Below are 27,566 nucleotides of genomic sequence, written 5' to 3'. Positions count from 1 at the left end.
TGCTTCGGTGAGGAGGGATGATGGGGTAGCGGTGTCGCCAGAGGAGTGTTTCTCCAATGGTACAGTGCAGCTATAGAGGTGGAGACCACGTGGTCGGCATAGCTTGTCCTGAGATCCGTCGGACCGGCTGAGGGGCAAAGGCAGCGCTTAAGAGTCGTTCTCAACGACTGTGTTCTGGGCTGTCGACTGTCCGACACCGCTCAGTTTACTAGATGTAAGCTTCGGCATGGAGGCGGCGCTGTCGTCCAACAACCCGGCCCGATGTCATGTTCTGTACGAGATGCTGAAATCGATGCTGGGTCGAAAGGTTCAGTTTGTTGCTACCGGGATCGGGTTTGGAGTCGTGCGGGCGGTCTTGCTGTGAATCGTGCTGATGGAAGGTAGGATCCTCGAACTGGCGAGTAGAAGACAGCGTCCGAGCTGATCCTGGCTTATGAGCTTGGAAGGGTGCCTTGCAGTGGCATTCCGAGGCCCGGTCGTCGAGTAACGGTCTGTCTACAACGCCCGTAGGAGCAGACTGTAGTTAATCGAGGCGTTCCGGAGTGGGTTGTGCGAAGATGTCATGGAGTTCGGCTAGCAGGAAGTATTCTTGACAGTCCCTTGTGTTCCGCGGTGAAGCCGTAAAGGACTTTAGTCGTGAGGAAGACTCGGAGAAACGCATCGGTTACGCCAGCTCGTGGTCATGTTGATCGTCAAGAACGAGTACTCCAGGATGGATCTCCAGACTCTTTCATTGTCCAGGTTCTGCGACAGCTCGTTCGCAAGTCTCCGCAATGATCACCCCGAGAGCGGTGGACCGCATTTCGCCTCAACCGCTTCTTATCCAACATTGCGCACTTCTTCGCCGTTTTCCAGCCCGTACGCCCATTCTCTTCAATATCGGCTTCTCCTCCGCGTATGCTTGCTGTGTGGCCAGGAAGCGATATCGGCTGTGACTTCTTATCCAAATGACTCCGGCTCAGCCGCCAGGATACTTTTGAAGGCTTGACAGAAGCAGTAATCGCCAATCTTGACGCCGATCACTTAAGAAATGAGGTCCGAGAGGGGAACGTCAGGCGGGTGCAGGAGGATCTTGCAGAATCGATGCTTGAAGGCCATGGATGAGTCGTCTGTGAAGCATCTTTCAGATCCGCCTCCTCCATCGGGTTTCGCATCCACCGACAAGTCTCTGCCCAGAACAATCTGTTCAGTGACATCGTTTCCCGGACTTGTAGCACTCTCCGCGGTTCCTCTCGCTTTACCTTTCTGCTCCTCCTGCACATATCCCTCGAGGAGAATTTTGGACCTCAGTCGTCCATCTGCTGCGAACAGTATCGTAATAAAGGATAGTATGGTCAGCAGAGCAGCCTTCGATGCGCTCCGAGCACGAAGTGCTTTGCTCCGTTCGTTGTCTAATCTGTGTTCCGGGTCCGATGTGGTCATGCGGCTAGGTGCATAGACATACTTCTGCTTGCTGGGAATGCTTCTGCTGAGTATCCTTCCCCTCTTTTGCCTGCTTAGGTGAGCGTGGCGTAGCCGATGTGAGGACACGTACTGTAGGTAGCTGTCCAGCCAGTGAAAACATTCGTTGCGAGCACGAAGTCTGCTTTGACGGCGTATTGGGCTTCTCCGAGAGTTGAATGCTACGCATTTGTACTCAAAGTGAAGTCTCAAAGTAATCTGCATAGCATTATTCAACTACTCGTGTGTCGCTACTTGCTCCTTTGCCGAAGCGCTGCTGTAACGTGAAACTCCCTCTTCATAGCCTGCATTCCGAACTGCAGTGTGAAAAAGCATAGTCTACCAGTCCAACACTTTCGTGAACTTTCGCTGGTCCGTCTCGCCGATATCTGCATGAGAGAGTCAGCACAAGGAATCTGTACGCTGAGGGATCGCTGTTCATGTACCTTTCCATACAGTCCTCCTGGATGTCTTCTTGTTGTCCTTCACGCTTCTGCTGTGACCTTACGCCAGCAAGCACAACATTTTCTCTCAGATCAGCTCCACCATGTTCCAGCCAATCTGAATATCTTTCTCGTTCTCCTTCTCGGCCTCGGGGCTGCTGATACCCGGCTTCTGAGCCGCAGAGTTGGACGTGTTGGTGAAATCGACGAAGCGCTCCGCCAGGACGTTGCGGCATGAGGAGACGGAATCGGCGGTCCAATGGGCCGCGTTCGAGCAGTAGAAGACGAGTGTGGCGGTGAGTCTGGAAGCGGCGGCGGGCACACCGAGCGCGGTGAAGGTAGTCGAAACGTAGTGAGCAGCACCGTTGATGCTGGCACCGATGACGGCAAGTCGAGCGCAGTAGGCTGGCCGTAGTAGGTTAGTCACTGCTGATGCCGGGATTGGAGAATCTGACATACTGCCGCGGACGTCGCCGTCGGTAAGACCGATGGCGATGATGGTGAGGAGTGCGAGAACCATGAGGAATGCGAAGGCAATGATGAGAGTAAGGGCCTCATTCGTGCCGGCCAGCTCCTGGGCGATGCTGCGGAATGCATCGACCATCTCAGCCATCTCGAGGGGCACCATGGTGGTGTGGCAGTGGAAGCCCAGTTTGTTGCAGAGCAGATTGGTGACAGACATTCTGGCAGTTGTCGATGACTTGCTGTGATTGATGAGCCGGGTCGCTTCGATGGCAGAAGATGACGGACAATGGAAGGTGCTTGAGGAAGGTCGGACGTGGATGTTGTAGAAGAGAAGGATCAAGGTCAAGGTCGGAGAGGAAGTGAAGTGAAGCGAAGCGAATCAAACGCCAAGCTCGTCGTGCCTGCTGCCTGCCTCTGCGGTTGATGAGCGACAAAACATGTCACGTGTCGCCATCAACTTGGAGTGAGGTGGCTCACATGTGCAGTCCTCGATGCCTTCCGGAAAAACTTACTCATATCGTGCGGACTTCAACTCTTCACTCTTTGCTCGACTCCGATCTGTCAGAGCTGTCTATGACGATGATTGCGCATCTAAGGTAGCACCTTTACCAGCCTTTGACTTGCTTCCCTCCTCCTTTCGCATGGTAGCCCTTTTGTCCCTGTCCGGCACTCTCGCAACCCTTCACCTGAAACCTCCCGACGCCTTCAAAGTGTACCAAGCAGCTTTTAACATCACTTTCAGCAGTCCAGTCTTCAGTCGCGCTGACCCTGCGCTGCTTGCACATTCCAGCTTTCATCGCGAGCTGCGCATGCTTGAGCACATTGCCTGGCGCTTCACGCACGCCTGCGAGCTTACAGGTCTCGTTCATGAACTTGCGGCTCATGCAAATCTTCGGGCCAAAAAGCGCATGCATGCGCGGCATAGGGTAATGTGTTGGCAAGCGCATTGAGGACTGCTGGCACGATCTTTGACAGCTCCGCATCGATGAGATCTTCGAGCTCTTGTACCTTTCCAGCCAGCATCTCATCCATGACTGCGCTCCACGGCCAGTAGATGGCTGGTGTATTCTATGCGTCCGCTTCTTACCACCACCACGCGCGGCGCGACGTCCGACGTACGCGAGCGTATCATCACCGTCCAAGTGCATTGTGCCGCCATGCTCCGTCGCATCGCCAGCCAGCCGATGCAGAAGCTCCTTTTTTCCGGTAGATGCCTTCGGTCGTGTGCGGCTCGTCCGCAATCTCGCTATCGCCCCGTCTCTTCGCCGATTAAGGACTGCGCGCTCGGAGGTTCATGGTGAGGTCATCCGTCTCGAAGCGGTGCGTGCGGTTGTGCATTCAACGTGTTGAGCTCGTACCGCGAGAGGTGGCCGCGGGACTCGAAGCGGAATCTAGCCGGCTGATGTGGGAGCGGGGACGTCGTTGCCGGCGGTGGCACATTGGCTTGCTCGGAGCGTCAAGTCAGCGACATTGGGAGATGGTGCTCCGCCGTGGCGCTCGTCAGTAATTGTCATGTCGCGCGCCATTCTACACGGCTGCATCTGGTGTCGTTCACCTCGCTGCGGTCATAGAATCTCAGGTATGCTCCTTCACCCGCCCAGGCGTGGCCATGCGTTCCGTCTCATCTTGCGTATAGCTCGTAGAAAGTGCTCGGATATATAACGAGTGAACGAGGCACTGTTCGATGTCTCGGGTCGAATAGCTCTGTGGGATGGCGTGGTCAGCACAAGTCCTCTCAGTGAAGGCCATTGAGTAATTCACACCATTCCGCAAGCCACAGCTGCTCGGCTGTCCTTGGACAGATCGAGGAGCTAAAGAGTCCGACCTCGTGTGTCGTCGCATCGGGGCCATCACGAGATGTTGACCGTGAAGCGTGAAGGTTGGATTTGCGGCCGCCTTTCCCAGCAAGAGCTAAGCCTGAAGAGGACATCGCTCTCGGCCCGATCGGCCCATGGCGATCGCGCCACCATCGCAGAGTAGATCGACCAGCATACTCGATATAGGCAGGACATGGTCATATTTGTACTACCCTGGAGATGGCGCACTGCAATGCGTGTGACCAGCCTCGATATACATGTATCAAAAATCAAAACTTCGCCGAAGAATTCGATCAAGTTACGGGAGAATACCTACTACTGTAGTACTCACCTCGTCCGTTTCCACTAATTGACGCACCAGTCGTGCATATTGACAGCTGGTCAGGGCGAGGGCCGACGGTATAGTCGAAGAGGGCGTGGGTGGCAGAGTACCAGGCGGTGGGTTCGAAGCAGTGCCCATGTCGCGGATAGTTGGAGACTTTTCGTCGGGAGAGAGAGTCGTCGCCGGGGCGTCTTCTAATGTGACGGTTCTGCTCATGATGATGGTGTCGTGTGCAGAGGGAGAGAAGTCGGACTTCCAGCGCGAAAAACGCGGTTCTAGCCATCGCTGAAGTCAAGATTCCAGATGTCGCTGAAATTTCGGCGAGCTCTCCGTCTGCTTCGATTTAGTAGGATATCTTGGAGTGGAGGAGTCGATGCCGAGCCAGTTCGACCTCGGAGTAAACGTGAGCTTGTAAGCCGGTAACGTAGACGTGGTCCCTAAGCATCATCTCGTGGGCGCGCTGGTAGGTTGCGGGCGTCTTTGGGAATTCGAGATCGTCGCAGGAGGGCATGATGGGATGATTGGCGGCGGCAGCGAAAATACCCTGCCACGCCGAATTGGGTTCCGACTACTACTGGACAAATTCATCCTCCCGTAAGCCTCGTCCTCCGTGTCATCGTCGTCCTCCTCGTCACTTACTTCCTCTCCTCCTCGTCACTTACTTCCTCTCCTCCTCGTTATTATCCTCCCAATCCTCCACCTCACCAGCAACCCCAACCCACTTTTCTCGTCCTTGCCCACCACCACTCCCAACTCCTCCCCACCGGCAATGAACCCCAAATCGATGCCGTTCTTCAATTGGATGAAGGCCAGATATCGGACTTCGGCGGGCAGTCTCGGATCAAGATATGCGCTTTGTAGGTGGCAGTAGTACTTTTGCGACTTTTCCTATTGTTGAAGTTGCTTCGTTCCGGACTGTATTTAGTTCTAATTAGAAGACGAAGCGGATTTCAGCGTGCGGACGATGCTGCTCTCGGTCAGAGGATTCGCCTCACTAGGAACTTCGATCGCGAAGGACGCCATAGTCCGGGCGCATCTGTCCGTCGTGAGCTTCGACGAAGAAAAAGTGCCGTTGTTGTTGGTGAAGTGAAGTAAATGTTTGGCCAACTCATACCGTAACACCAAATCCGTCGCCAGCGCAATCTCCACCAAACAACGCCCATACTCGGCCTTTCTCAACTACATCTTGGCCGAATGGAAAATGCGCAGCGGCACTTCCTGGGCAGTCGGCCTTTGCTGGTCGGGTGCGACGGTGTGGTAGACTCGAGGAGGCGGGTGGGGAGAAGGATGACTCTGTTGGGCTTCGGGCCGGCGGCGTTGGACGGAGCGAAGCGGCGAGCGGAGAGGGCACGCGGAGGAGCCAACCTGGCGTCGCTCCCTTCTTCATCATGCCTCGGGAAGAGGAAAAGTTCATCGCCAAGAACAGGGCGGGCGGCAGCTGTGCGGGAACGAGTTGTTGCAAGGAGGTTTGCTGTAAGGAAGGTTGTTGTGAGGAGGTTGTTGTGAGGAGGTTGTTGTGAGGAGTGCTTTTGTGAGGAGAGAAGCAGTAGCAAATTTGCTGTTCGCTGGGGAGATAGCAGTAGGATCGCTGTTGGTAAGAAAGGCTGGATCCCACAGGGCCGCAGTCGGTAGATCGTCAGCACCGTTGAAGTGGATGTCCGGACCTACGATGCCGGCAAGCTCTTCCAAGGATTGGGCTCGGTGGGTCAGTCGGAAGGAGGACGTCTTGATGTGCGACAGGCGGCGGAGGTGGACCGGAAGTTCAATTGTTCGGGTAGTGGTTTAATGATGGTTCTGAGGAGGCATCGCTGATCGTCAACTCTGCGCAAAGGTGGGCTGGAGGCGAAAGGAGTGGGATCGGCGGGTGTCGTGTTGTCTAAACCGGCTGATTAAAGACTTCACAGCAGGAGGAAGGGCGTGTTCCCACTACGGAACTTCTCGGCGAGCACTGGGAACATGCTGGCTTGACCTTTGCTCGTGGTGTCGGATACTTGACTCGATTAGCGAGCTTGTCGAGCTGCATGCCCTGCACTAGTGGGGGAAGCGTCTTCCATCGCTCCAGCAGCGTCTTCTAGCCAATCCTTAATGCGGTGTCCTTTGCTATCGACAGTGTGGCCGGGCTTGATCCCCCGCTTAATGGACCGAAGGTTGGCGCGGATCATGTCCTTGAAAGTTGACTGTGCTAGTCATGCAGATTTGGCACAGATACCGGAAGATTCCAAAAGGTCCTTGACTGCGGCGACCTCTTTCCTGGGTCGTAGAACGTGGCAATCGATTCAGTCGCTCTGTCCAGAATTCGCGTGAGCGCTGCCACGATTGTCTCTGCCTCCTTGTCCGGCATTCCGACATTGGCGCAGTCTCTCCAAACTAGCGTCCTTGACGTTGGTAGCCATTCAGTGCTGAGAGCACGTACGACTGCCTCGATCCCGGAGACATCTACTCAATGCAGAATATTCCAGTCCCGGTTGCAGGTGCTCGTTGTGGTTGCGATGTCGTAATTCCTTTGCGCCAGGGTTGGTACTCCCGTTGACTCGTGCTTAGTGTTTGACGCGTCTTACTCTTGATCGGTGAAGAGCTTGTTTGAGTTGCGGCGGTCGGTGCGGACGTGGCCATGGTTCAGCTTGTTGTTCAAAGCGATTGTAGGAATATTGTTGCAGCGGTACTGGTTCTGTTCGGTCCGAACTCCTTGCTCTCAAGGCTAGGATGGCGATGATGATAGTGTGATTGGTGTGTTCGTTGCGTTCGGTAGCGGTGCTTTCTGTGCTTTCTGTGCTCGGTGCTCATTCTGTGGAGTCGTAGATGAAGCTAGCTGTTGGAAACGGAGTGGTCGTTCATAGCAGTCTTGTTTGTGTCTGTCGATCCGGTCTGGTTGAAAGTCGCTGTGCTATCGGTGTCGCTCTCACTGGGTATCGCTGTTAATGGGTGTCGCAATTTAGGTTGCTGTCGTTCGTGCTGCGGCGCAATCCGGAGACTCGCGCAAACGACTCGTACGAAAGCAGAATGCGGTTGCCAGAACGCTTTGAGGAGCAGGCCTGAAAATCCCATGAAGCTTTGGCAATTCAGCAGACGGCCAAGCGGGTGAGGTGCGCCCGTCTCTCGCTCTGCGGCCATGCCAGAGAGTGCGCCCACTGGCGGAGCTGAAGATGATCGGTCTGGCGAAGCAGTCACCCCTGCTATTCCCGACTGATCTTGTGGCGCTGATAATTAGTGGACGGTGTGCTGGAAGAAGTCGCCGCTGCCGAGGCGGCCGGTTGTGAAGCAGATGTCGCTGTGAAGGGCACGGAGGGTCTCGCTGCAGGTGGTCGGCGTCGGAGAGGAGCCGCCGCTGCTGACATGAAGGAAGCTTCTGCACGCATTGGCTCAGTCCCAAGCTGTAAGAGCGCGCTGGACGTGGTGGAACAATCGCTCTGCACATAGAGGTGCGGCCGGTAATGGGGGTAGATGAGGTATTGCCAGTCAGGAGGAGGTTGCTGGGAATGGGAAAAGGTGTAGTAGAAGATGGTCAAGAATCGAGGATATCTTGGCCTGAGGCAGGAAGATCGTCACAAAGTTGACGATGTCTTGGCCCGAGGCAGGAAGATCGTCACGAAGTTGACGATATGTGGGCCTGAGGCAGGAAGATCGTCACAAAGTTGACTTGTAAGCGCTCAGCCTCCTTGTGAATTCTCGCTCCTGTGCTGCTCTACCCCTGGCTCAACGAGGTGGAAGTAGACGGTATCTCAATTTTCCTCTGAAAGGTGCGCAAGTGACAGAACGGTGATCTCGAGGAGTGCAGGGTTTGGATGCTGGTAAGCGCTGGTATCGGTCGTTTGGTAAAGGCGATAAGAACTTCTTGATCAGCTGGTCAGCCCAGCGGTCAATGTTTCTCGCGCGCGCGGACAAGGCTCGTCGTCGTTCACTCCACCAAAGTCAGCGGGCGATCTCTCTGCAAGTACCAGTAATGTCGTCCAGCTGCTCTCGTCTCGTACTGCCAGCCCTCCATCTTGTTCGGCTCAGCCATGTTCGTTGGCATATTGCGACCTGCTTCGGCGAGGGCAAAATGTCGGCAGTCCACGGGTAAATGTCCAGCTTACGCAAGGTGACGATTATGCTGCCTAAGGCTCGCCTCAATATCATCAACTTTCAACGAGACGAGAGAGGGATGATGGGAGCCACGACATTAGAGAACAGCCGACACCATCATCAACAATCATTATCGTGGAAAGAGACATCATCCGCGGAGCATGCAAAGGGTCAACGCTCAAGACTCTTTCCCGCCACTACCCGCACCAGCAATCCCCACCACCTCCTCCCCCTCATCTATGTAGTGCGCCCTCCACCCTTCGTCCTGCGACGGCACCATCGAAGGCCTCCTCCCCCGCTGCTCCATCAATCATGGTGAGAGATTGTCCCGGACACCCTCCGCGAGGTATTCGTCCCTGACTGCCTGGACAAACTCGACCAACGGCAGGGCCCTCTGTTCGCTCGGGGGCGCGGATCCGGTCCAGACCGCGAGGCGAGTTCGGCGGATGGTGGTGGATCCTTCGAGAGCGGTCAGCAGGGAGGGGAAGGAAGCGGCAAAGGAGGCGAGGTTGTCGTTGAGGTGGGCGAAGTGGGCGCTGAGGCCGGCGGTAGCGGGGCCGCGGTCATGGAAGCATGGGATGGGGAGGAGAGTTCAGAATGAAGGAATCGGGGGTGGATGCGGGTCCTGGCAGATCTGGGAGTGGATGGCGGCGGTGTGAATTAGAGAGGAGATCTTGGCGGCGTGCTCCGCGGCCGTGAGGAATTCCGAGTTGGAGCGGCGGAGCACATACGAGGAGCAGCCTGTACGAATAAATCGACAAGACTCAACTCGACCAATCTTCCCTCCTCTCGCGCGACGCCGGCGTAGAAGACTTGTCCGAAGCCACATTGCTCGCCAAAGACACCGTGTTACTGGACTTGCTCAGACTCTCCGTCAAGCATGACCTGGGATCAGTGGGAGTATAGTGGAGAGGGTTTTAGGGCTGTCGCCCGACCTTGCTTTCCCATTTCTCGGCCTCAAATCCACGACGACCTCCGGCCTCCAGATGCATCCGGGCGTGGCGTCTCGATCAGCCTTCGTGGACGGTGTTGAGATTTCCATTGTTGACTTCGGCAGATGCATCTCCCAACATCTCCAGATTCATCGCCTTCCTGACATCCGGAGGTACTTTGCAGTGGCTAAACGTGATGCCTGCGTCGGCGTGGGCATGCCTCCTGAAAACTCTCTGCTCACACCGAACCGGACCTCGTTTTAATTTTGGGCCAGTGAAATCCCTTGAATGACGACCAGACCATATCTTGACACCGCTGCTGGCACGGGGCCTTCCACACCTAATAGCTGATAGAGCTCCAGATGACGTCGTGGGTTGTCTGTAAGATCCGTTGGCGTACAGTAAGACCCTTCGTTCAACGCCCGGTAGTCTTTGATGCAAATCCATGGCCAACTTCCTACATCAAGCCCGAGCATAAGAGCCGTAGTCGATGACTGTTATGCCGCGTTCGTAGTCCGCCCGCGCATGACAAAGCAATGGGACCTACTTGTCATCGTCGTCCTCTGAGATCGTCGCCAAAGTGCTCGGCTTGACAATGTTCCACCTCCCATCCAGGATCCTAACCTGATCAGCAGCAGGTTTCCGGCTGAAAGCGAAGTCGTCCTGAGTCGGTGGTTTGGGGATTCGGTCTGCAGATACATCTTAGTCTGCCAATTTCCTGATCAGCAGCAGGTTTCCGGCTGTAGGTGAAGTCGGCCTGGATCGGTGGTTTGGCGATTCGGTCTGCCGATTTCGTGATCAGCAGCAGACTTCCGGCTGAAAGTGAAGTCGTCCGTAGTATCAAAGGCGCCACGTCTCGTTCGGCCTTCACCAGAGACTTGCCCTCGTGTCTTTCCTCCTCCGTCTTGTCTCCAGATTGATTCTCGGAAGCAAGTCGTCGTCCGGGTTCGGCGGCGGAGAGGCCTCTCTTTGCTGTGAGAAGTTCACGAATGCCTTGAAGTCGCTTTAGGTGCTGCTGGTAATCGGCGGTCAAAACGGATGTGAAAGCAGTCATTTCCATCGGATCAGTCGAGGTTTTGGTGGCAGTCTGGCGATCGTGAGTACGGAAAGGTAAATCTTGACCACAGTCGTGTGCATGCTTAGTAAGCGGATCTTGTCGGCGCTGGTTTCGCGCCGACAAGCTGCCCGGGGCATTCTAGACTGAGGTGCCAACGCAGAATGTGGTCAACTCTTAACCACAGTCGTACCGGCGGTAGATTTCATCAACGTGCGGGTGGCATGGAGAATACAATGCTCAGGTGGTGCTGTCGGTCTGGGAGACTCCTCATCGCTCGTGACGACAATCCGGCAGTCCATTGACATCGCAACATCACATGCATCCGCACCTCGCTCACATCACCGTACGCCTCACCGAACACCTCCCTGCAATGGCGACCCTCATCCGACCGACCGACTCGATTCAAAGCAACCTCCGTCTTGCATACAACAGTCGCCCTACGAGCATGTCGATCGCTGTTTGGCTGTACTCCCAGCGGCGGAGAAAGGAAAATGGCACACGAAAGCTATACGAGACACTGACGGGTCACCAGCGAAGGGGAGGCCAGCGAAGGAGAGGCCAACATCGCTCAAGAAGGGGAGACAGACGGCGCCAGAGAAGAAGAGGCAGATGACGGTGGAGGAGAAGAGGCAGATGACGGCGGAGAAGAAGAGGCAGATGACGGCGGAGAAGAAGAGGCAGATGACGGCGGAGAAGAAGAGGCAGATGACGGTGGAGAAGAAGAGGCAGACGGCGCTGGAGGTGGAGAGGGGTGTGGAAGGGGTCGGACGTCAATTGGCTGGGCCGAGACAGGAATGAAGTTGGACAGGACCCTCGTGTCGATGACATGGGTAAGGAAGTGGATAATATGGCTGAAGCGCAGGATGATGGAAGGCTCTGGAGCAGAGAATAGCATTGAAAACGCCTGGCAAATGGCAAATCCGAGTTCCTACTCTGACCCGCCCGACTCATCTGTACTGGAATGCAATGGCGTTCACATACGTCCAGCACGCCCTTGTCGCCCTCAATCGGTCCCACCCGGCCTTTGACATCTCCCCACCGATGAGGCTGTTCGGCAGTCAAATACTTCCAGGCACCGAGTCCCGGCGCGGGCAGACTCAGCTCAACATACACCGCAGTCACAGCTCTCGAGGACGCTCCCACATCCTAAGCCTACCATCGATTTCGATACCTACCGACTCCCAGCGCAAGCAGACTCGACTCAGCTCAACACACACCACAGTCCCATCCCATGCGTACCATCGATTTCGACGCCTATCGATCCTGGCACGTACGTAGACCAGCGGCGAGAGATCGATGCTTCTAAACTTGCCTCCTACCTTGCCGACTTTGACGAAGGACTGTCCATGTTGACGATGAATTCGCTGGACGGAACGCGGAGGAAGGAACACAAAGAGGAGGACTGGAGGAAGAGAGTGGCCGATGTTAGGCGGATTGAGAGGGATATTGTGACTTTAGAGCCGAGTCGGAAGACTTCGAGGAGGAGAACAACCTTATGAGGATCATGAGTAGGCCGGTGTTTGACTAAGAAGGCGATTTTGGGCTGGGCGGGGGAGGAGTCGGTGTTAGGACACTGGACATCTAGGGCAAAGCTGAATGCGACCGGCAAGAGACTAAATTTGAGTGAACTCGACGGAAAGAACATTGTTGGAAGGTTTCCAGGTTAAAAAAAAGATCGGAGGATGATCTCTCCAAGGCACTGACAGCGACCCGCGCACCCCTTCCCAATACTAGCATCGTCCCAGCAGTACTCTTGGCATTGGTGGTAGTATTGGTGAAAGCCCAGGCGTAATATCTGCCGACAACTTCATCATCATCAAAGCTGTCAGTGCCGAGCTTCGCAAGAAATCAAGGCTGGAGGGAAGTCAAGATTGCTTTCGGAGCTGGATCGTGCCATCCACTGGAAGACCTTGCTCGTCCGCACCTACATGAACACTCTGAAAACCATTCACTGCATGTACGGAGGTCGTATCAACGTCGATAAGCAAGCGCGGGCTACAGCCTGCCAGAAGTGGCACGAGGATCGAGCAGTCGCGCGTTACAATTGAGTGCGGCTGATTCGGAGGCATTCTTGACGGAGAAGCTGGCATTGACAAGGGAATTGTCGGTGTTGAGACCGCAATTGGAACATCTCAAAGCACAGGCCGCGTATACCGAGGCGTTGATGACTAAGAAGTTGGAACTCCAACGACAATTGTCTGACACGCAATGTAAATTGGAGAACGCTCGCCGTGACGCAAAGCGAGCAATGGCCAAGGGTCGCAACACTGGTGTGAAGATTGCGCACGAAGAGCAGGTTGAGCAATTGAAGCGCGACCTTGCGAACTACATGTCGAAACCATGCAAGACTTCGTGACACTGGTTGAGCAGTTCATCAACGCTGATCCCAGCGATCTTCGGTACGACGCTCCCGCGTTTGTCAAGAAGTTTGGCGAATCCCTCGACGATTGCAACTACTTTCGTAAAGGACTACCTCGTCACCGGTGGCAGCCGTGATCTCGGCAAGTCGTGTGGTTAATCTACGCCGATCTTGCTGGTCAGATTCGACTCCCTCCGAAGATGACTACGCCACCACCATTCGGTATTGAGCGCACTGGTACTGGTGCTGCTGCTCGTGAGGTAGATGATCGAAACGGAGGCATTAACTCTTTCCTCACGGCCGGCGATGATCAAAGTGGTCGCTGCGGTGGTCACATCTGCGGTCTTGACGGTGCTTTCGATGATGTCACTAACATGCCTTCGAGGGAGCTTGCTCGCCGCCTCCAGAACTCCTCCCTTTAACTTAATAGCAAAGTCGCTTAACGCCAGGTCACCTTCCAGAGCAGGGGCCAGCACAACGCCTTAATCCAGCGCTTCAACGACAGCTCTTGGCCCTCCTTCGATCCATCCAGGTTCGTCATGTCTGCCGCTATCGGGATCAACGATGAGGAGGATGATGAGGACTTCAAGGAGAGCGACGAGAACTTCGAGGAGGAGGTGGACGAGGAGGTGTCTCAAGAGACACTCCACAGAAGTGGCCCACCACATCAACAACGTATCACCAGCTACTTCGGGTGATCAAAAGACCACACCGCTAGCCCTGAAACATCGCCGTTCAACACTTCTCAGCACCACCAGCACCACCCAGCACAGGTCACGACGCCTCAAACGGTCAAACCGCGCCGCTCATTAGAAGTGATGTTGGTAATGTTAGTAAAGTTCGTGGTCCGGTACAAACGGAAGCTAACCATACAATCACAGCCATGCGACATGCGCATGAGATTCAGACGCCGAGAGAGGAACTAACTTTCACGCTTTATTCGCCAGAACTGCGAGCTCAAAGGGGTGATCGTAGGTTCGTAGGCAACACACTGAGCTAGTAAGCCCAATGAACGATGTTGGTGATAAAGGTGTGCTCGCATGCGGCATGGAAATGAAACAAAAAAGGTAGTGAGGGCGGATCGAGTGACTAGGCGAAGACGCACGTTCGGAAGATCACTACATACGATTACTAAATATAGTACCTGAGTTGTATGTCTACTTTCAACGTTCCCTATACCGCTTCGCCGCTCAACGCCTCCTTTTTAGTGCGGCAGCAACACGTGCTGCCAAACCGCGACCTCCCTACGATGACCTCCAGCGTTCACTACCGACCAAGACTATACAAGACAATAGCCAACACCTGGACTATGCGGCGAAGCAGGGAAGGGTATGGCAGGTCGCTCAAACTACCACGCCGGTTGTTCTCATCCTCCTATACCCTTCAAAGCTCTGCAATCTGTACACTCTTCCCTCGCAAACAGCCAGCAGAAAAGGACCCTTCTGCTTTACAGCGCTTAACAAAAACAGTCCGATATGCCGGCCTCTCGCGTTCTCAAAACACTACCAGGGATGGCCTCCCGCCCACGAACCCTGCTTCATCGGCACGAAGCCCTTACCAAAGCGCTGATTCCTCGCGGAGCGACGTAAGCGTTGTACGGACCGTTTGTCCAGGGCATGGCGGATCGTATCTGTAGTGATCCATCCTCTTCGATAAAGCAGCACGGTGCTTTTAAACGACCGCGACCCAGTGTGCTTACAGCTATTTAAGCCAGCAAGTGTTGTATTTCGGCTTTGAATGGCTGTCCAAGAGCCAAGGAACACGTTATACTGGCTGCAGGATCCCAACGTATCGAAGCACGGTCCGAGATCTCGGCAGTTGAAGAACTCATCGAGAATTCCTCAAATCAACCCGTTCCGGAGTCTATTGCAGCCAGGATCACCTCCGACGATGTTGGCAGTGATGGCGGCGATAGTGGTGGTGGCATGCTATAGGAACCGAGCGAAGCCTCAACCCATGACGTTCAGGCTCGATAATTAATCAACATCAGAGCACAGACGATCGGAAGCGATCTGCGCCGTCGAATGCATCAAATGATTTTCACAGTCTCGCAGGAGAACTGAGATCACTCTCCGCCGTGTGTGTCTTCCATGCATCATCACACCCCATCCACCACTTCCGCGACAATGTACGTTGCCGGACGCCGGTCCAATGTAGCCATCTCATTTGAGTTTGAAGACGGTCAGAGCGACTGCCATATATACAGTGATCAAGATGCAGGGATTATGTACGGCAGTGGTTCCACCACCTCGGCAGAGTTGGCACATCAATCTCACCAGCAGAAGGGCCAGGCGCAGAGCTTTGTGCCTGTGTCGTGCTGATGATTATGGCAGCGAACGTTGGCAGGGCTTGTGGCCTTCCGCCTGCTTACGCGGAGCATGCTGTCGCAGCGACTGTGGTTAGTGAGAGGTCGGCGCTGGTGTCCCGTTCTTCTCTGGAGCGTAGGAGATCGTCTGACAGGGTAACGAATAACCGACACGGCGGTGGAACCTGAAGGCTTAGAGAGATCCTTGAGACGTCGTAACAATTCTTCGACCGGTATTGGATTGCCGGCGCGCTGCTTTAACGCTTTATTGTTATGCAGCGCGGTCCCGCCTTGGACATTGGTCTTCTCTTTTGCATCGCTATTAATCTTTTGAGGTTCTGGCTCCATCTCCGCCTTTGGGTCGACCGTTGGCGCGTAGGCTGCTCGTCCTTTTTAGTTGATTATTCGGTCAATCTTGCATGATCGTTGGAGAACTATACGAGGCACAGATTGAAGCGGAGTGGTACTGTTCTAGACGTTTTGACAGGCGGGCCAGTGTCCTTGGGGCTCTTGAGTTCGCGACACGGTAGTTTGGCAACTGCTGCGGCCGATCGCTGGCGTGGGGGAATGTCATAGCCAGACAAATAGCGTCCACCGGTACTGGAAGACGTTCAGATCAGAGAAGCGGCGTTGAGGAGCTTGTATCCGGCGGTAGAAAGGCGGTTTTGGGTTGCAGGTTCGGACTCTCGTGGGGTTGGCTGCGGGCACAGCTCAGCGCTGAGGCAAAACATGTCCGAGGGTCCGATCCGTTATCTCGAAATATGACCGTCCGACCCACCACCATTCCTCCCGGCTGACCATCAGATGACTCGAGCACAACATCCTCCATTCGACTGTGTCATCACTGACTTATCAACGCCCTCCACAATACAGCGACTTCACACTCTCCTTTCGATTCGAACAACCACGCAGACGCTATCTCTTCTCCCTTACCCTCCTCTCGCAGGCTCCGGCCCTGCATCACTATGCTCCGCTCTAGTCCTGCAGTAAATCCTCCATCTCCTCCATCTCCGAGTCATTCGCCAGATTGCAGCACAAATGTACCACAAGCGTCGTCGCCCTCTTGCTCAACCACGTCCGCCTTCTGCGTTCCCGATCCATCTACCGGCGGCGAGATTGGTAGTCAGACTATGACCGTGGGAGAATCCGGGTCGGTGTGGGAACTCGTATGATTTGTGGGTCCAATGACCCCTGTCGAGGGAGCGCGTGGCCGCAAGCACGATCGGTCTGAAGTGGCCGCCTGTGTCTGGTCCATGACATGTTATCGAAAATCATACCGATGCTTTCCCATTTTGAAGGTTCGGCGAGGCCTTGACCTTCACGGTGCGAGAGTCTTTGGCGGGCTCACCGGCACAGCGATGATTGGAGCCTGAGCACAACACCAGCAGCAGCGGTCAAGACGCACGTAGAGATCTCGAGGGAACGTTGGTTTGAGGAGCATTGACCTTGAAGAGAGCTGACTCGGCCGGCGTCTGCGCGAAGATGGACATGGCGTACCATTCTCCAACAAAGCATACGTCTTGTTATCGTTCTCCGTTTCCTCCGGCTCGGTCAGGGCCTGCTCGTCGTGTTCTCCTCCTTATTCGTTGCCCTCCTGTCCACTCTTCTCCCTGGATAACTTCTTAGCCATACACGTCTTCCAAAAGCATCCTGTGTTGGGCGATGCTTTTGAAGACAAGGAGCGTTGCATGAAGTAGAGGGGTGGGTGCGGAGGTGTTGGCGGCGAGGGACTGGGTGACGATCAGTGTGTTCTGATAGAAAGGCCAGGACTGCACACCTCGGAAGTATTTCTCATCTTTTCTCATCCCACCGTCGCTGTCGCCCAGTCCGAGGAATGCACTGCTGCGCAGCGCTCGGCCAGGAATTTGCAGGATGAAGCTGAACAAGTCGCGCATTTCCAGCGGGTGAATGGCTGTTGTAGTACGATCCTAGGTACTATTCGCAGGCTCTCACTGATTCCTTGTTTATCCTCTTCATGCACATCGCTCACATCGCACCTGCTGTGTGGCCCTTCGATTCTGATTCGCGATACTGCGTCGCCGAGTAGAGTGTGAAGTACCCGTCATGCTTTCCGACTTCTGTTTCTCCATCTGTCCAAAATCAGCAAAACTTCACAAATGAAGTGAGGTATCACACACATTTCGGCTGCATCTCCCGTCCTGAGCAACGATCTTCAGACGCTCCGTCGCTTGGACGCATGTCGCATCAGAAGTAACAAGAGTCCGCTCGCTGTTTCGACGAGGCGTTGCGGATGTCGGTGGTGCCCGGGAGACGATGAGGTTGTGTTTCCGTAGCTGATAGGCGAGACTTTTGGGGGGCCGGAGGGGGTTCTGGTGTTGTCGACATGTTTGGGTGTCGATGTCGTGTGTGATGGTGGTTGTTTGATGTGGGGACGGTGGCCTGGATGCGAGAGTAGGTGCTTGGAGTAAACACTGAAAGAAGTGCCGAGATAGATGCTAGGAGTGGATGCTAGAAGTGAATGCAAGAAGTGCATGCTGGAAGCGGCTGATGGAAGAGACTGCTGGAGCAAAGGACAATCGAGGGGATCAAACCACAGCCGGTGCGACATCTCTGCAGCTCCATCAATTTTCATGTTGAAAGAAAGACATTCTTGCAGGAGGACCACATCACAGGAAAATCTTTCCGGCTCAACTTGTTTCAATCGCATGGAATTGGTCTCCCGCCTAAACGACCACAGACCTCCAATAATTCCCTCCCTGCCCGCCAGACGATCCGAAGCCGTTTTGACCTCACACCAGAAGGCCAAAGTCCACTTGCGAGTAACCCAGTCCGCGGATACCAGCATGCTGCGGTTTTACATACACGGCATCCTCCTCACCCTTCAATTTGTGCAGGTCTCGCCTCAACTTCCACACCTCCAGATCGTTCGCTGAAGATATTTGGGCGGTGAGTGGGCGAGTCCAGGGTCGAAATCAGCAGCAGACGTTGTGACTATTCGATGTGAGGATCGTGATGTAGAGATTCGTTCGAGCAGGGTGAAGAGGAGGGACGTTGCTAGGATCGGGAACGGCAGGAGGAGGTTGTGGTGACGATGGCAGTCGGAGAGCAAATTTGAACCCTTTGCCCGTCCAGGCCGTCGACGTTTTGGGTCCTCTTGTATGCATGCATGCATGTTATTCGTGATGTCGGTGATGCCGCCTTGGCCTAACGGTCCGAGCTGAGGATGCCAGCGGAGCCAGGACGCCTTCTCGGTAGCTGAAGCTCTCGGACACGACTGGGAATTTGCTCAGCATAAGGTGTGCGGACAGGGCAGGATGGGGAATTCTCGCCGATACATCGCGTTCTGAAATGTCTACCAGCTGAGAGCCTCGAGCTACTTGCGGTGTAGGATCGGCGGAAGGAAGGGAAGGTCGATAAGTAGATCTCTGGAGTACGAGGGAAAGTAAGAATGTAGACGGCTGAGGCGGCAAGCGGGCGACCTCGACGAGTCAACTTCCAGCGCTTCCAGTCCATCTTCGGTCGCTCACAACTCTGCTCAGGGTGAGCCGGCGTGTCCGACGACTCCGCCGAAATCATGCTTCCGTGACCTCCACCAGCATCCAGCACCTCCAACCCGGTACGAATTGTTACTCGCTTGAGATTCTCCTCCGGCCATCACAGCAACCATCTAATTGCGCGCTCCGCCGTGATTACGCTTTGGCATGTGCCACCACAACCCTGCCACATCCGCTTCCGGCCATTGTCAGAGCCTTCCTTCTCTGATGCGGCCGCCCGGTATTACATCGTCACGACCATCCCCATGCGGTCAGAACTCCCACCAATATGGACGCCAGCCGATCGGTCCACTACCCTCTGCACCCGCCGACAAAGTCCGCGCGGCCGCTAAGGCAACAGGCAGAATGAAGCTCGTTGCTCTTGGCAACTGGCGAGGAATGGAGTTGCAAAGTTATATTCCAGCTCAGGCTTGCCAATGCATGCCACCAGTTTAACTGAATAGTTTCGACAGAAGTGCGGACTGCTTCACCAGCTGATTTGAGCTGATTTGGGAAGCAGGCATCCGGAAACGTCCGGAAGATTGATGCGAACGTGTTCCTGCGCCATGCTTCGCCCGTCATGTCGGGAAATCTGAGCCGGCCCGAGCTGGAACGGCCGAGCACAGGAAGGTGCGCGGTGATTCGGGAAGCGGAGATGAGCGGGCCGGTGAGGGAGTTGGAGGCGGTGAATGAACGTTGGTCTGGTCCGCTCCAGACCTGCGGTACGTAAGATTGAGACCCGACGGTATCTCAGGGCATGTCTTGAGGCTCGCAAGTGCGCGCATGTCGGTACTGTAGAGCAGCTCCCGCTGTATCGCCTTTGGACTCGCGACATTCGGTCCAGATGTAGCTCGCTCGAAGTATAGCTTAGTGACGTGACTTTCCGCAAATAAGCCGTAGCTCTGCGGGCAGGCGGAGGTTTGGATATGCGGGTGCCCAGAAACTCTTCGTCGGAGCGCTATGGAGGAGAAAATGCACGCGGCAGGACCGTCTCGTCGCGAGCTCAGCCGGAACCAGGTATGACGGAGGATCTTGCAGATGCCGAATTGGGATGCTCGAAATTGGCTCGTGCGGATATGACGCCGTGCAAACCATGCTCATGACCGTCTTTGGCGCGCTTGTCTTACTGTTTCTGGGCCCCTTCTGGTCGAGTGGCAAGATGGTGTTGTAAAGAGTCCCGTTCGAAGGTGGTTCCGGAGAGGTATGAACAATCGAATCGTTCAAGTAATCCTAGCTGATGTTGAGAACTTCATGGCTCTGGTTCCGGGAAGGCAGAGATGATGGGGTCACCGGAGTAGTTCTGGCTGACGTTGAGACCTTCTTGGCTCTGTACAGGACGGAACATCATCCGGCCATGACAGGCCATGTTCGGAATCGAGATGCAAAGGTCGGACGTGAAGAGCAGGATGAGGTTGAGCAACCGATGCTGGAGTACGAGGAGGTGTGTGCACCTGTCCGCTTGTCTTTCTATCGAGCGATATCGGAGCCGTTGAGCCCGAGAGTGGCGTAAATGGTGCGTGGCATTGCCTGTGCTGAACCGTCAGTGTTATATTGAGGGGCTGCATCGAACAATGGAATCTCGTACCGTTCTCGGAAGAGGAGCCGTGGTCATCTTCGGCAGCCTCACGCTCCTCGGCAAGGCAGCCATCTGGTTGTCTCATGTGTCACTTCGCCAACCGATGTTCGTCGAGGTTCACAGCATTAGATGCGCGTACCTGATGATGTTTTCGAAGCAGTGAAAGAATGACCATATGGCAGTGGACAGTGCACACCGCCTGTCCATCGTCCGAATGTCTTTCAAGGGCTTGTGTACATCGCCTCCGGCTAGACTTGTGCAGATCGGAGGCGTCTCCGCGCCGAGGTTGTGCGCCCTGACTGCTCAATCTCATTCTCCTTCTTCATCAAACACTCCGCCGATGCGTACTTGCTCGAGGTTGTGCGTGGTGTCGGCACGGCGCTGTGCTCTGTCGGATCGTGGGCGCGGACGGGTCGAAGCATTCAGGCCAGGCTTCTCCTCGATTCGCGACATCGTGCCTGGTCCGGGGAGAGCTTCGGCTGCGGGCGTCTTCTTCGTCGGACTCGCGCGCACGCGGCGGTGAGGTTGAGGGGAGGTTTTCGCCCGTCGACATGAGAGGAGCAATATGGAGATGACGTAGAGAGCCCGGACCGGACGGCAGAAGTTCAGAGAACACCCGACGTCCTCGTATTCCATCAAACGTCCAGCAACTCGCACCTTCACCGAAACCCTTCTCTTTCCCGGACATGGACCTTGGCAGCCTTTCACAACATACCTCCCGTCACCGCTCGAAGGCCGGTCCAGCAGAATCGCAGCTCTTCTCTTCGGTTGACCGTCGGAATGGTCCCCACCCGCGATGAACACCTTAGGAATACCACTCTGATCAAGAAAGTCCATCAATCTGAACTCGGAAGTTCCTCACAAGTCTCGCACTGCTTCCTCCTTCGCCTGTCGCACAGAGCTTGGCGAGGTCCGGAAACAGCCCGGCGATGGAGTAGGAGGACGAGGGTTAAAAGAACTAGAAGCAGCATCTATCGAGCACATGTCAAGTACCTACCGAAAGACGCTGGGAATGCAACAGAACGGGAGTATAACATTGTCGGCATTGAGCACGCGGGCACTGTCAACTTCGCTCCGTGCCAGGGCGGTCGCCTGGGCGCGATATGCAGGGTGCCGTGAAGTTGGGTGGAGTGGTGTCCCAACACTCATCTTTCCTTGCAGTTCCCTTCTTTAAACTCCTACAAACAACAGCGTCTCTCCTACCATCATCAGCAGAAGGAACAACAACGCACCGGACATCCCGTCTCCTACAGAGTTCGGTGGCAAGTACACCCTCACCGCTCCCTCCCCAGAATCGTGTTCAGCATTGACACGTCTTCAACTTTTCCCAGGAACAATCTCCGCAGCCCACCCTTCAAGTCCATTCGAAATACCCACACACGAAAAGATGGCAACCTGCTCTCGAGCGCGCGCCGGAACCTTGCAAGCCTGCGATCTGGCGGCCGTTGTGGTGCAGGATTCGATCAAGGTGGTGAAGGAGGCGGACAAAGTGGTGAAGGAGGCGGACAAGATGATGAAGGAGGCGGACAAGGTGGTGAAGGAAGCCGCTCAGTCCATGGAGGATGCGCACAAGGCGGCGGAAGAGGCGAGAGGGGCAGCGGAAGAGGCGCACCAGACGGCGGCAGAGGCGGGAGAGACGGCGAGAGAGGCGGGTACGCTGGCTGCACGTGCGCTTAGCTTGTCGGCTGTGGCGGTCGTGGTGATTGTAGGGTGGGTTCTGCTGGACTTGACGTGCCGCTGAGAATACACTTGAGGGATGAGTTTTGGGTGTTGCTGTGGAGAGACGCGGGATGACATGTTGACGAGGAACGTTCGATGCGGACGGGTGGACGAGAGAAAAGCAGGTTTGATTGCTTGATGTGGATGGACCGTCCGTTGAGATAGCATTGACAAGATTCAGTCCGGAGAGTGTCATCCTTCCGCCTTGCTTCGCAGCAGCCTTGAGCCGCTGTCATCCTCTGCCTCCAGTCTGACATTGAGTGTGTCGCAGCAGCAGCCTCCACTCGCCCACCTTTTTGACGGAGCCACCGACTTCGCTGCCGCCAGTCTGGCAGTGATAGCGTCAATCCCAAGACATAGGTTGACAGGATCGTTCTGCTTCGCAGCAGCCTTCAAACGCTCACATTCTGCCCGCCAGTGAGAAGTTCGATCCAGATGATGGGTCGAGCTAAGAGCGTCATTCTCTCCGCCTTTGGCGACGTCGAGGTGGAGGGAGGCGGAGGCACGGCGAGGGCTTGGTAGAGGGTGGTGCTCGAGAGGATGTAGGATCGGAGGTGCTGATTGGAGTCGCGGCGTTAGTTTGTGGGTGGGTAAGGGTAAGTAGGGAGGTGAGGGTGAATAGGCAGGTGAGGTGAGGTGGGCGGGGAGGTGAATAGAGAATGGAGAATGGAGAATGGAGAATGGAGAATGGAGAATGGAGAATAGAGTGGAAACGGAACCGCTGCAAAAGAAAAGCCTCCGGCAGAGATTAAGGTTGCGACCGGAGTCCCTCACGCCGCAAGCCGGTCGGGTGTTGCTCTCAGCTGAAGTCGCCGAAGCTTGAACCGCCTCAGAACACGCCCAGAACCTCACCATCCGGACACGTATGAGTAGCAAACCTTCGCGATACTACCTTTAAGACCACCATTACCAACTGCCACCAGCTACCACCCATTGCTCAACTGTCTTGTAGTCAAGCCGTCGACAGAGGTAAGTTAGATCGTACCTGATCCAGCCGAGATGTACCGACACACCAACAAGCGCAAGACCGCAACCAACAACAAGATGGACGATCCAAGCGACGGAGCACGACCCCAGAGAGGACATCCACCCAAGGAGGACAGGACAGCAAGATCATACGAAATCGATTGAAAGCTTCGGGATCGCAAGGTGGACAGGCTGGAAGTCAAGACACAGCATCTGCAATTGGAGGAGCGGCAGATTTTGCGCGCGGATGGACGTGATCCTCCCTTCCCCGAAAGTCTCGGAGTGTCTGACATCCGCCGCGAACTTCTGCAAAGATGCAAAAGCTGGAACTGAAGGAGCAGAAGCTGGACACGGAGAAACAGGATATCACGCAGAAAGCATGGCTCGCAAGGTACACCAAGGTACACCAACAAACACGCTCGCACACTAAAAGGACTTGTGTCCTCTTCGACTGGCAGTCACCTTTCTTCGATCGTTGGTATGGACGAGTAATGCGAAGGATGAGAGGCGAAGGTACTTTCGAAGAGTGACCAAATGCATCGCTGCCTCAGCGGTCACACAAAAGCGACAACAGCCGGTCGTCTCTGGTAAGCTGGTTCCGAGCGTGACAGTGAACGGGAGTGGGAGGACGAGGATTGAGGTCGGAGGCACCGCGGCAGCTGAGGCGTGAAGGAAGATTTGTGTTTGGAGGCAGATGAAATGAAACAATCATCTCGCTGGAGGCTTTCTCTCTTCCCGCCGTACGTACATACTCTTTCTCCGTCCCTTCCTCCCCAGTCTCATTCATTCTCTACCTACTGTTGTACTACTAGCCGCAGCCCAGATCTGTGAACGAGCCAGTGCTGAAGATTGGATTGCAGCTTTTCGCGGAGCTGGCTAAGCACGATTGGCGAATTTACATGGGAAGGTAATCGGAGGACTCCTACTCCTCTTCGGCACAGCCAGGGTCAGCTCCAGATTACTGCCGCGTGCGTTGATGTATACAAGTGTGTTCGGGACCTCCAACAAGAATCCCGCGACATGGACGATCTATCCGGCAAACCCGCAAACTCGCAAAGATCGACTTGGCGCAATCCCTTCGGAAACGAACGAGTGCTGAAACTTAAGAGTAAGCCGCAGTGCGCGAGGCGGCCAGTCTCGTCAGACTGTGGATCGTGATCGTGTCAGGACTTTCCGGTAGTACGAAACGACAACGCTCCCGGCTTTGGAGGGTTCGAGGCGAGCAACTACTAATCCCGGAGCCAACCTCGACGGGAGTCGATTATGGCTTGCGCTAACCTCCGCGCGGCGCCGATCAACACCGGGTTCGACGCAAAATCTGCTGAGGTACAGGCCTCTTCAAAGGTGCGTAGCCACATTATGTACTGGACTCGGACGTGAAGTCAGCGGGATTGGAGCTGATATATAGGACAGAAGAGGAAGCGTAGAGTTATGCGAATAATAACAGATGCTCGGCCTGCGGACTGATCTTGTGGAAGGCTTGTCGGCGACAACCAGATCCTTCCTGGCTATCGCCTGGGACCGAAAGCCACCTGTTTTATATTGTACAAGTACGATACCTCATACGACAGTTTGCATCCTTCTAACGACTTGCTACTTCCCACCTCCTTAGAGACCGCGACTCGAGCAGCTTTCAGCTATTAACATTTAGCACTTATCGTTCAGATCCTATCGACGTATGCTCAGGCGGTAAGTTGCAGGCATCCTAGCTACCTCCCACCTCCATAGAGATCGCGGCTCGAGTAGCTTTCAACATTCAGCATTTGGCGTTTATTGTTTGTTTGTTGTTTGTTTTGTTTGTTCTATTTACGTCCTTTCGGAGTCTACGACTATATAGGACGGCCTTGCAAGCAAGGTAGTAGATCTATTTACAATCAAATTCTTTCGGTATTCTTTAACCTTAGGGGAAACCCCGTGCCTAAGGCAGGACCTGTAAGCAGAATCTGCCGAAGGACTTTAAAACAGCGTAAGACAAAGGAAATCAAACGAGTGTCGTTGTCTGTAGCTAGGGCTGCAGAATTTTCGCGCTAAGCTTTTTGCAGAATTTTTAGCGGATCCTTCCGCTTCGTACGCACGCTACAAATTCGAAACGCAGTGCAAAAGCAGTGCAAAATGCCGTACAAAAGTAGTGCAAAATGCCGTGCAAAAGCAGTGCAAAATGCCGTGCAAAAGCACTGTAAAAGCAGCTATCTAACTCGCTGCCCCCTCTTATCCTTAATACGCCTTTGTAGAACTGCATGCCGCTTCCAAACGCATACAGCTACGTAGGTTAATCGCAGAGTTGTAGATTCTACCGACTATTCTAGCTCTTTAAAGTGCACGAGGTGCAATTTTGGTTCGGATTTCGAGGAGGTGCGCGTATAGGATAGAGTAGACTGCTTCTTCTTATTCGTAACGTAGAGGGCTGTTCGTTCGAATCGTGCCGTTGTTCTGTTATAGCTTGTATTTCGAGGCGGATTTCGAGAAGGATTTCGGGCGGATTTCGAGAGGTTTTCGAGGAGGTTTCTTCTAGACTGTCTTAGTTTCCCTTCCGAGGAAGGTACTTACGACGGCCACCGCGTAAAGGTGCAGTCTGTTCGGCCGTCAGCATTTGGCGTTTAGATTCACCGACGTATGCTCGGGCGGTAAGTTGCAGACATCTATAACTACTAGTTACGGCACAAAAGTGTAAGCGACAGCATAAACCGGGACCGTCGTGTACCCGTTAACTATTCTAGCATACAGTTCCTTTCCCCTTAGGTTCTCTTTCCATTTATTCGCTACGACTTAATATAAGATAATAGACGACATGCGACCTCTTCGATACGACTAAGCGATTCGATACGATATAAATAAGCTACTAACGTCGGCGAAAGCGCGTAGAGCATTAAGTTTAAAGGCGATAAACTACTAGAGTCTCTACGTACCTGTGTCCGTACCCGTATTAAGAGGACACGATATACGACCTTACTACTAGTCTATTATAAGGCTCGCTTCTAGGAGGTTCTCGAACTACGATAGGTCTTATTTAACATTTCCGCTTTACTATAAACGACCGGATGCCGACCCCGAAGTTATTCTACGATATCGCTTAAAGCCTACTATACGAATAATTCCGGCAATCTCGACTATCTAGGCCTTTTTTTCTTTAGTCTATACGAATGTATTAACTATTAAACCTATATATAGTAGTTTTCGGCCTAGGCGGTTAGGTCCTTTAATATCTATTCTCCGGAATTATAGCGTAACTACGCGTAGCGTAGCCGTTACTTTATATATAGAGTCTAATCCTATACTCGACGTCCTACTTTAATCTTTATATAGTTTCGAAGAGATCTAAAAGGATGTAATAAGATCTCGGGCCGGGAGACTTCTACGACGTCCGTTCAACATCAGCTTCGAGTTTCGCGAGCCCAGCTCGTATCAAACCACTCCCGTTTCCTACCTCGCCTTCCCTTTCCCCTCCGCCGACAAACGCACGACTCGACGGGCCGTCTCCACACTGAAAAAGCATGTGATGAGCCGTCGGTAGCGATCCATAGGCTATCAACGCCTGAGATTCTTCCATACGAAAACACCTGCAAATCGTCTCACGTGGAGTTGCTCGAGGAGTTTGACCGAAAGAGTCAGCCCAAGGACATGTTTCCGCCGCATTTCTTTCCCTCGAGCCGGGAGCCCTTCTACCGCCTCGGAGGTAACTTTATACTGGCTGATCAAGTGGGGTGTAAACAGGTTGAACAAGAACCTAGACGACGAGGCGATACAATGTCTAGGGGGTCTCTATAGGTAGACCTCTAGACACTCTGTGCAGCTCGGGAGCGGAGAGATGGATGTTGGCAGGGAGAGGGATGTTGGCGAGGAGGATGTTGTTCCTTAAGAGAATGTCGTTGGTAAAGAGGAATGATGCACCAAGACTTCGACCACGACACCTAACTTTTATCCAGCTCATCTTAACTTCTATCGGTACGAGTCTTGTTACTCGCAGATTTCCATTGGATCCCGCCAAACCTCCTCTTCTGAAACATAGGCTTCTCGTCAACATCCACTGCCTGCACTTTGTCCACGCCAATTTCCTCTCCTTACCACCGCCGACTCGACATTGACCCCGAGCCCAAACAAACCTGCTGAGAAACCGTGCGCCATCTTGGCGTTGGAACATTCTACGAGAGGAATCTTTGCTCGGGTAGGGTTCGATTTCTCTTCTCGGTAATGACAACGTGCGGCCCATACTGATGGATTATCTCTTCGACGGACTCTACCTTGAAGACCTTGGATATAGCAATTCGATGGCGCCGACGGCGAGTAGGCGGCCTCAAGTCCTCCACGAGCCTTGACGCCGTCCGTTTTATCCAACCCCAAACATCTACTTCGAACGCTCCGGCGTATCAATCTTCGGGTAGCCCACCATTCCGACGACATCAACACTGTTAAGTTGCGCGTTGTCTTGCACGGAGAGCACTGGACGTCTCCAGCTTTCACGACCTACTACTGCTGCGTCACAATCGCCTGCGACCCTGGCATTTGGGCATCGCAACCGTAACCGAGAGACCTAGAACAAGCGAAATCCAGCAGATCTTGTGCGAGTCTCCTACTAAGCAAGCAGGGCTTGGCCGATCAACAAAGTAAAGTC

The 27,566-nt window shown here is 54.3% G+C and overlaps 6 protein-coding genes across 6 annotated transcripts; 2 read left to right on the top strand and 4 right to left on the bottom strand.

Moving 5' to 3' along the window:
- Nucleotides 1-1,023: 1,023 nt before the first annotated feature.
- MYCGRDRAFT_97979 (uncharacterized protein) lies at nt 1,024-5,874 on the bottom strand (the record flags this gene model as incomplete). Its single annotated transcript, XM_003846977.1, has 12 exons — nt 1,024-1,301; nt 1,535-1,622; nt 1,784-1,829; nt 1,887-1,936; nt 1,987-2,288; nt 2,343-2,587; nt 2,861-2,906; nt 3,191-3,192; nt 3,357-3,624; nt 4,497-4,820; nt 5,150-5,375; nt 5,602-5,874. The coding sequence occupies 12 exons, from the start codon at nt 5,872-5,874 to the stop codon at nt 1,024-1,026; spliced, it is 2,148 nt and encodes a 715-aa protein (XP_003847025.1).
- Nucleotides 5,875-10,024: 4,150 nt separating this feature from the next.
- MYCGRDRAFT_97978 (uncharacterized protein) lies at nt 10,025-12,183 on the bottom strand (the record flags this gene model as incomplete). Its single annotated transcript, XM_003846976.1, has 6 exons — nt 10,025-10,170; nt 10,292-10,568; nt 10,867-10,975; nt 11,061-11,273; nt 11,520-11,585; nt 11,858-12,183. The coding sequence occupies 6 exons, from the start codon at nt 12,181-12,183 to the stop codon at nt 10,025-10,027; spliced, it is 1,137 nt and encodes a 378-aa protein (XP_003847024.1).
- A 4,641-nt stretch (nt 12,184-16,824) lies between these two features.
- MYCGRDRAFT_97977 (uncharacterized protein) lies at nt 16,825-18,008 on the bottom strand (the record flags this gene model as incomplete). Its single annotated transcript, XM_003846975.1, has 3 exons — nt 16,825-17,114; nt 17,200-17,292; nt 17,903-18,008. The coding sequence occupies 3 exons, from the start codon at nt 18,006-18,008 to the stop codon at nt 16,825-16,827; spliced, it is 489 nt and encodes a 162-aa protein (XP_003847023.1).
- A 2,573-nt stretch (nt 18,009-20,581) lies between these two features.
- Nucleotides 20,582-21,109, bottom strand: MYCGRDRAFT_97976 (uncharacterized protein; the record flags this gene model as incomplete). Its single annotated transcript, XM_003846974.1, has 1 exon — nt 20,582-21,109. One exon carries the CDS (start codon nt 21,107-21,109, stop codon nt 20,582-20,584), a length of 528 nt encoding a protein of 175 aa, XP_003847022.1.
- A 550-nt stretch (nt 21,110-21,659) lies between these two features.
- MYCGRDRAFT_97975 (uncharacterized protein) lies at nt 21,660-22,513 on the top strand (the record flags this gene model as incomplete). The annotated part of the gene is made up of 2 exons (XM_003846996.1): nt 21,660-21,982; nt 22,378-22,513. 2 exons carry the CDS (start codon nt 21,660-21,662, stop codon nt 22,511-22,513), a joined length of 459 nt encoding a protein of 152 aa, XP_003847044.1.
- Nucleotides 22,514-23,271: 758 nt separating this feature from the next.
- MYCGRDRAFT_97974 (uncharacterized protein) lies at nt 23,272-25,788 on the top strand (the record flags this gene model as incomplete). The annotated part of the gene is made up of 5 exons (XM_003846997.1): nt 23,272-23,358; nt 23,770-23,864; nt 24,199-24,301; nt 24,623-24,646; nt 25,741-25,788. The coding sequence occupies 5 exons, from the start codon at nt 23,272-23,274 to the stop codon at nt 25,786-25,788; spliced, it is 357 nt and encodes a 118-aa protein (XP_003847045.1).
- Nucleotides 25,789-27,566: the final 1,778 nt, after the last annotated feature.

This window comes from Zymoseptoria tritici, chromosome 19 (genome assembly GCF_000219625.1).
Source record: "Zymoseptoria tritici IPO323 chromosome 19, whole genome shotgun sequence".
Lineage (NCBI taxonomy): Eukaryota > Fungi > Ascomycota > Dothideomycetes > Mycosphaerellales > Mycosphaerellaceae > Zymoseptoria > Zymoseptoria tritici.
Note: the sequence above shows the minus strand (reverse complement) of the source record. Positions and strands in the feature narration are given on the sequence as shown.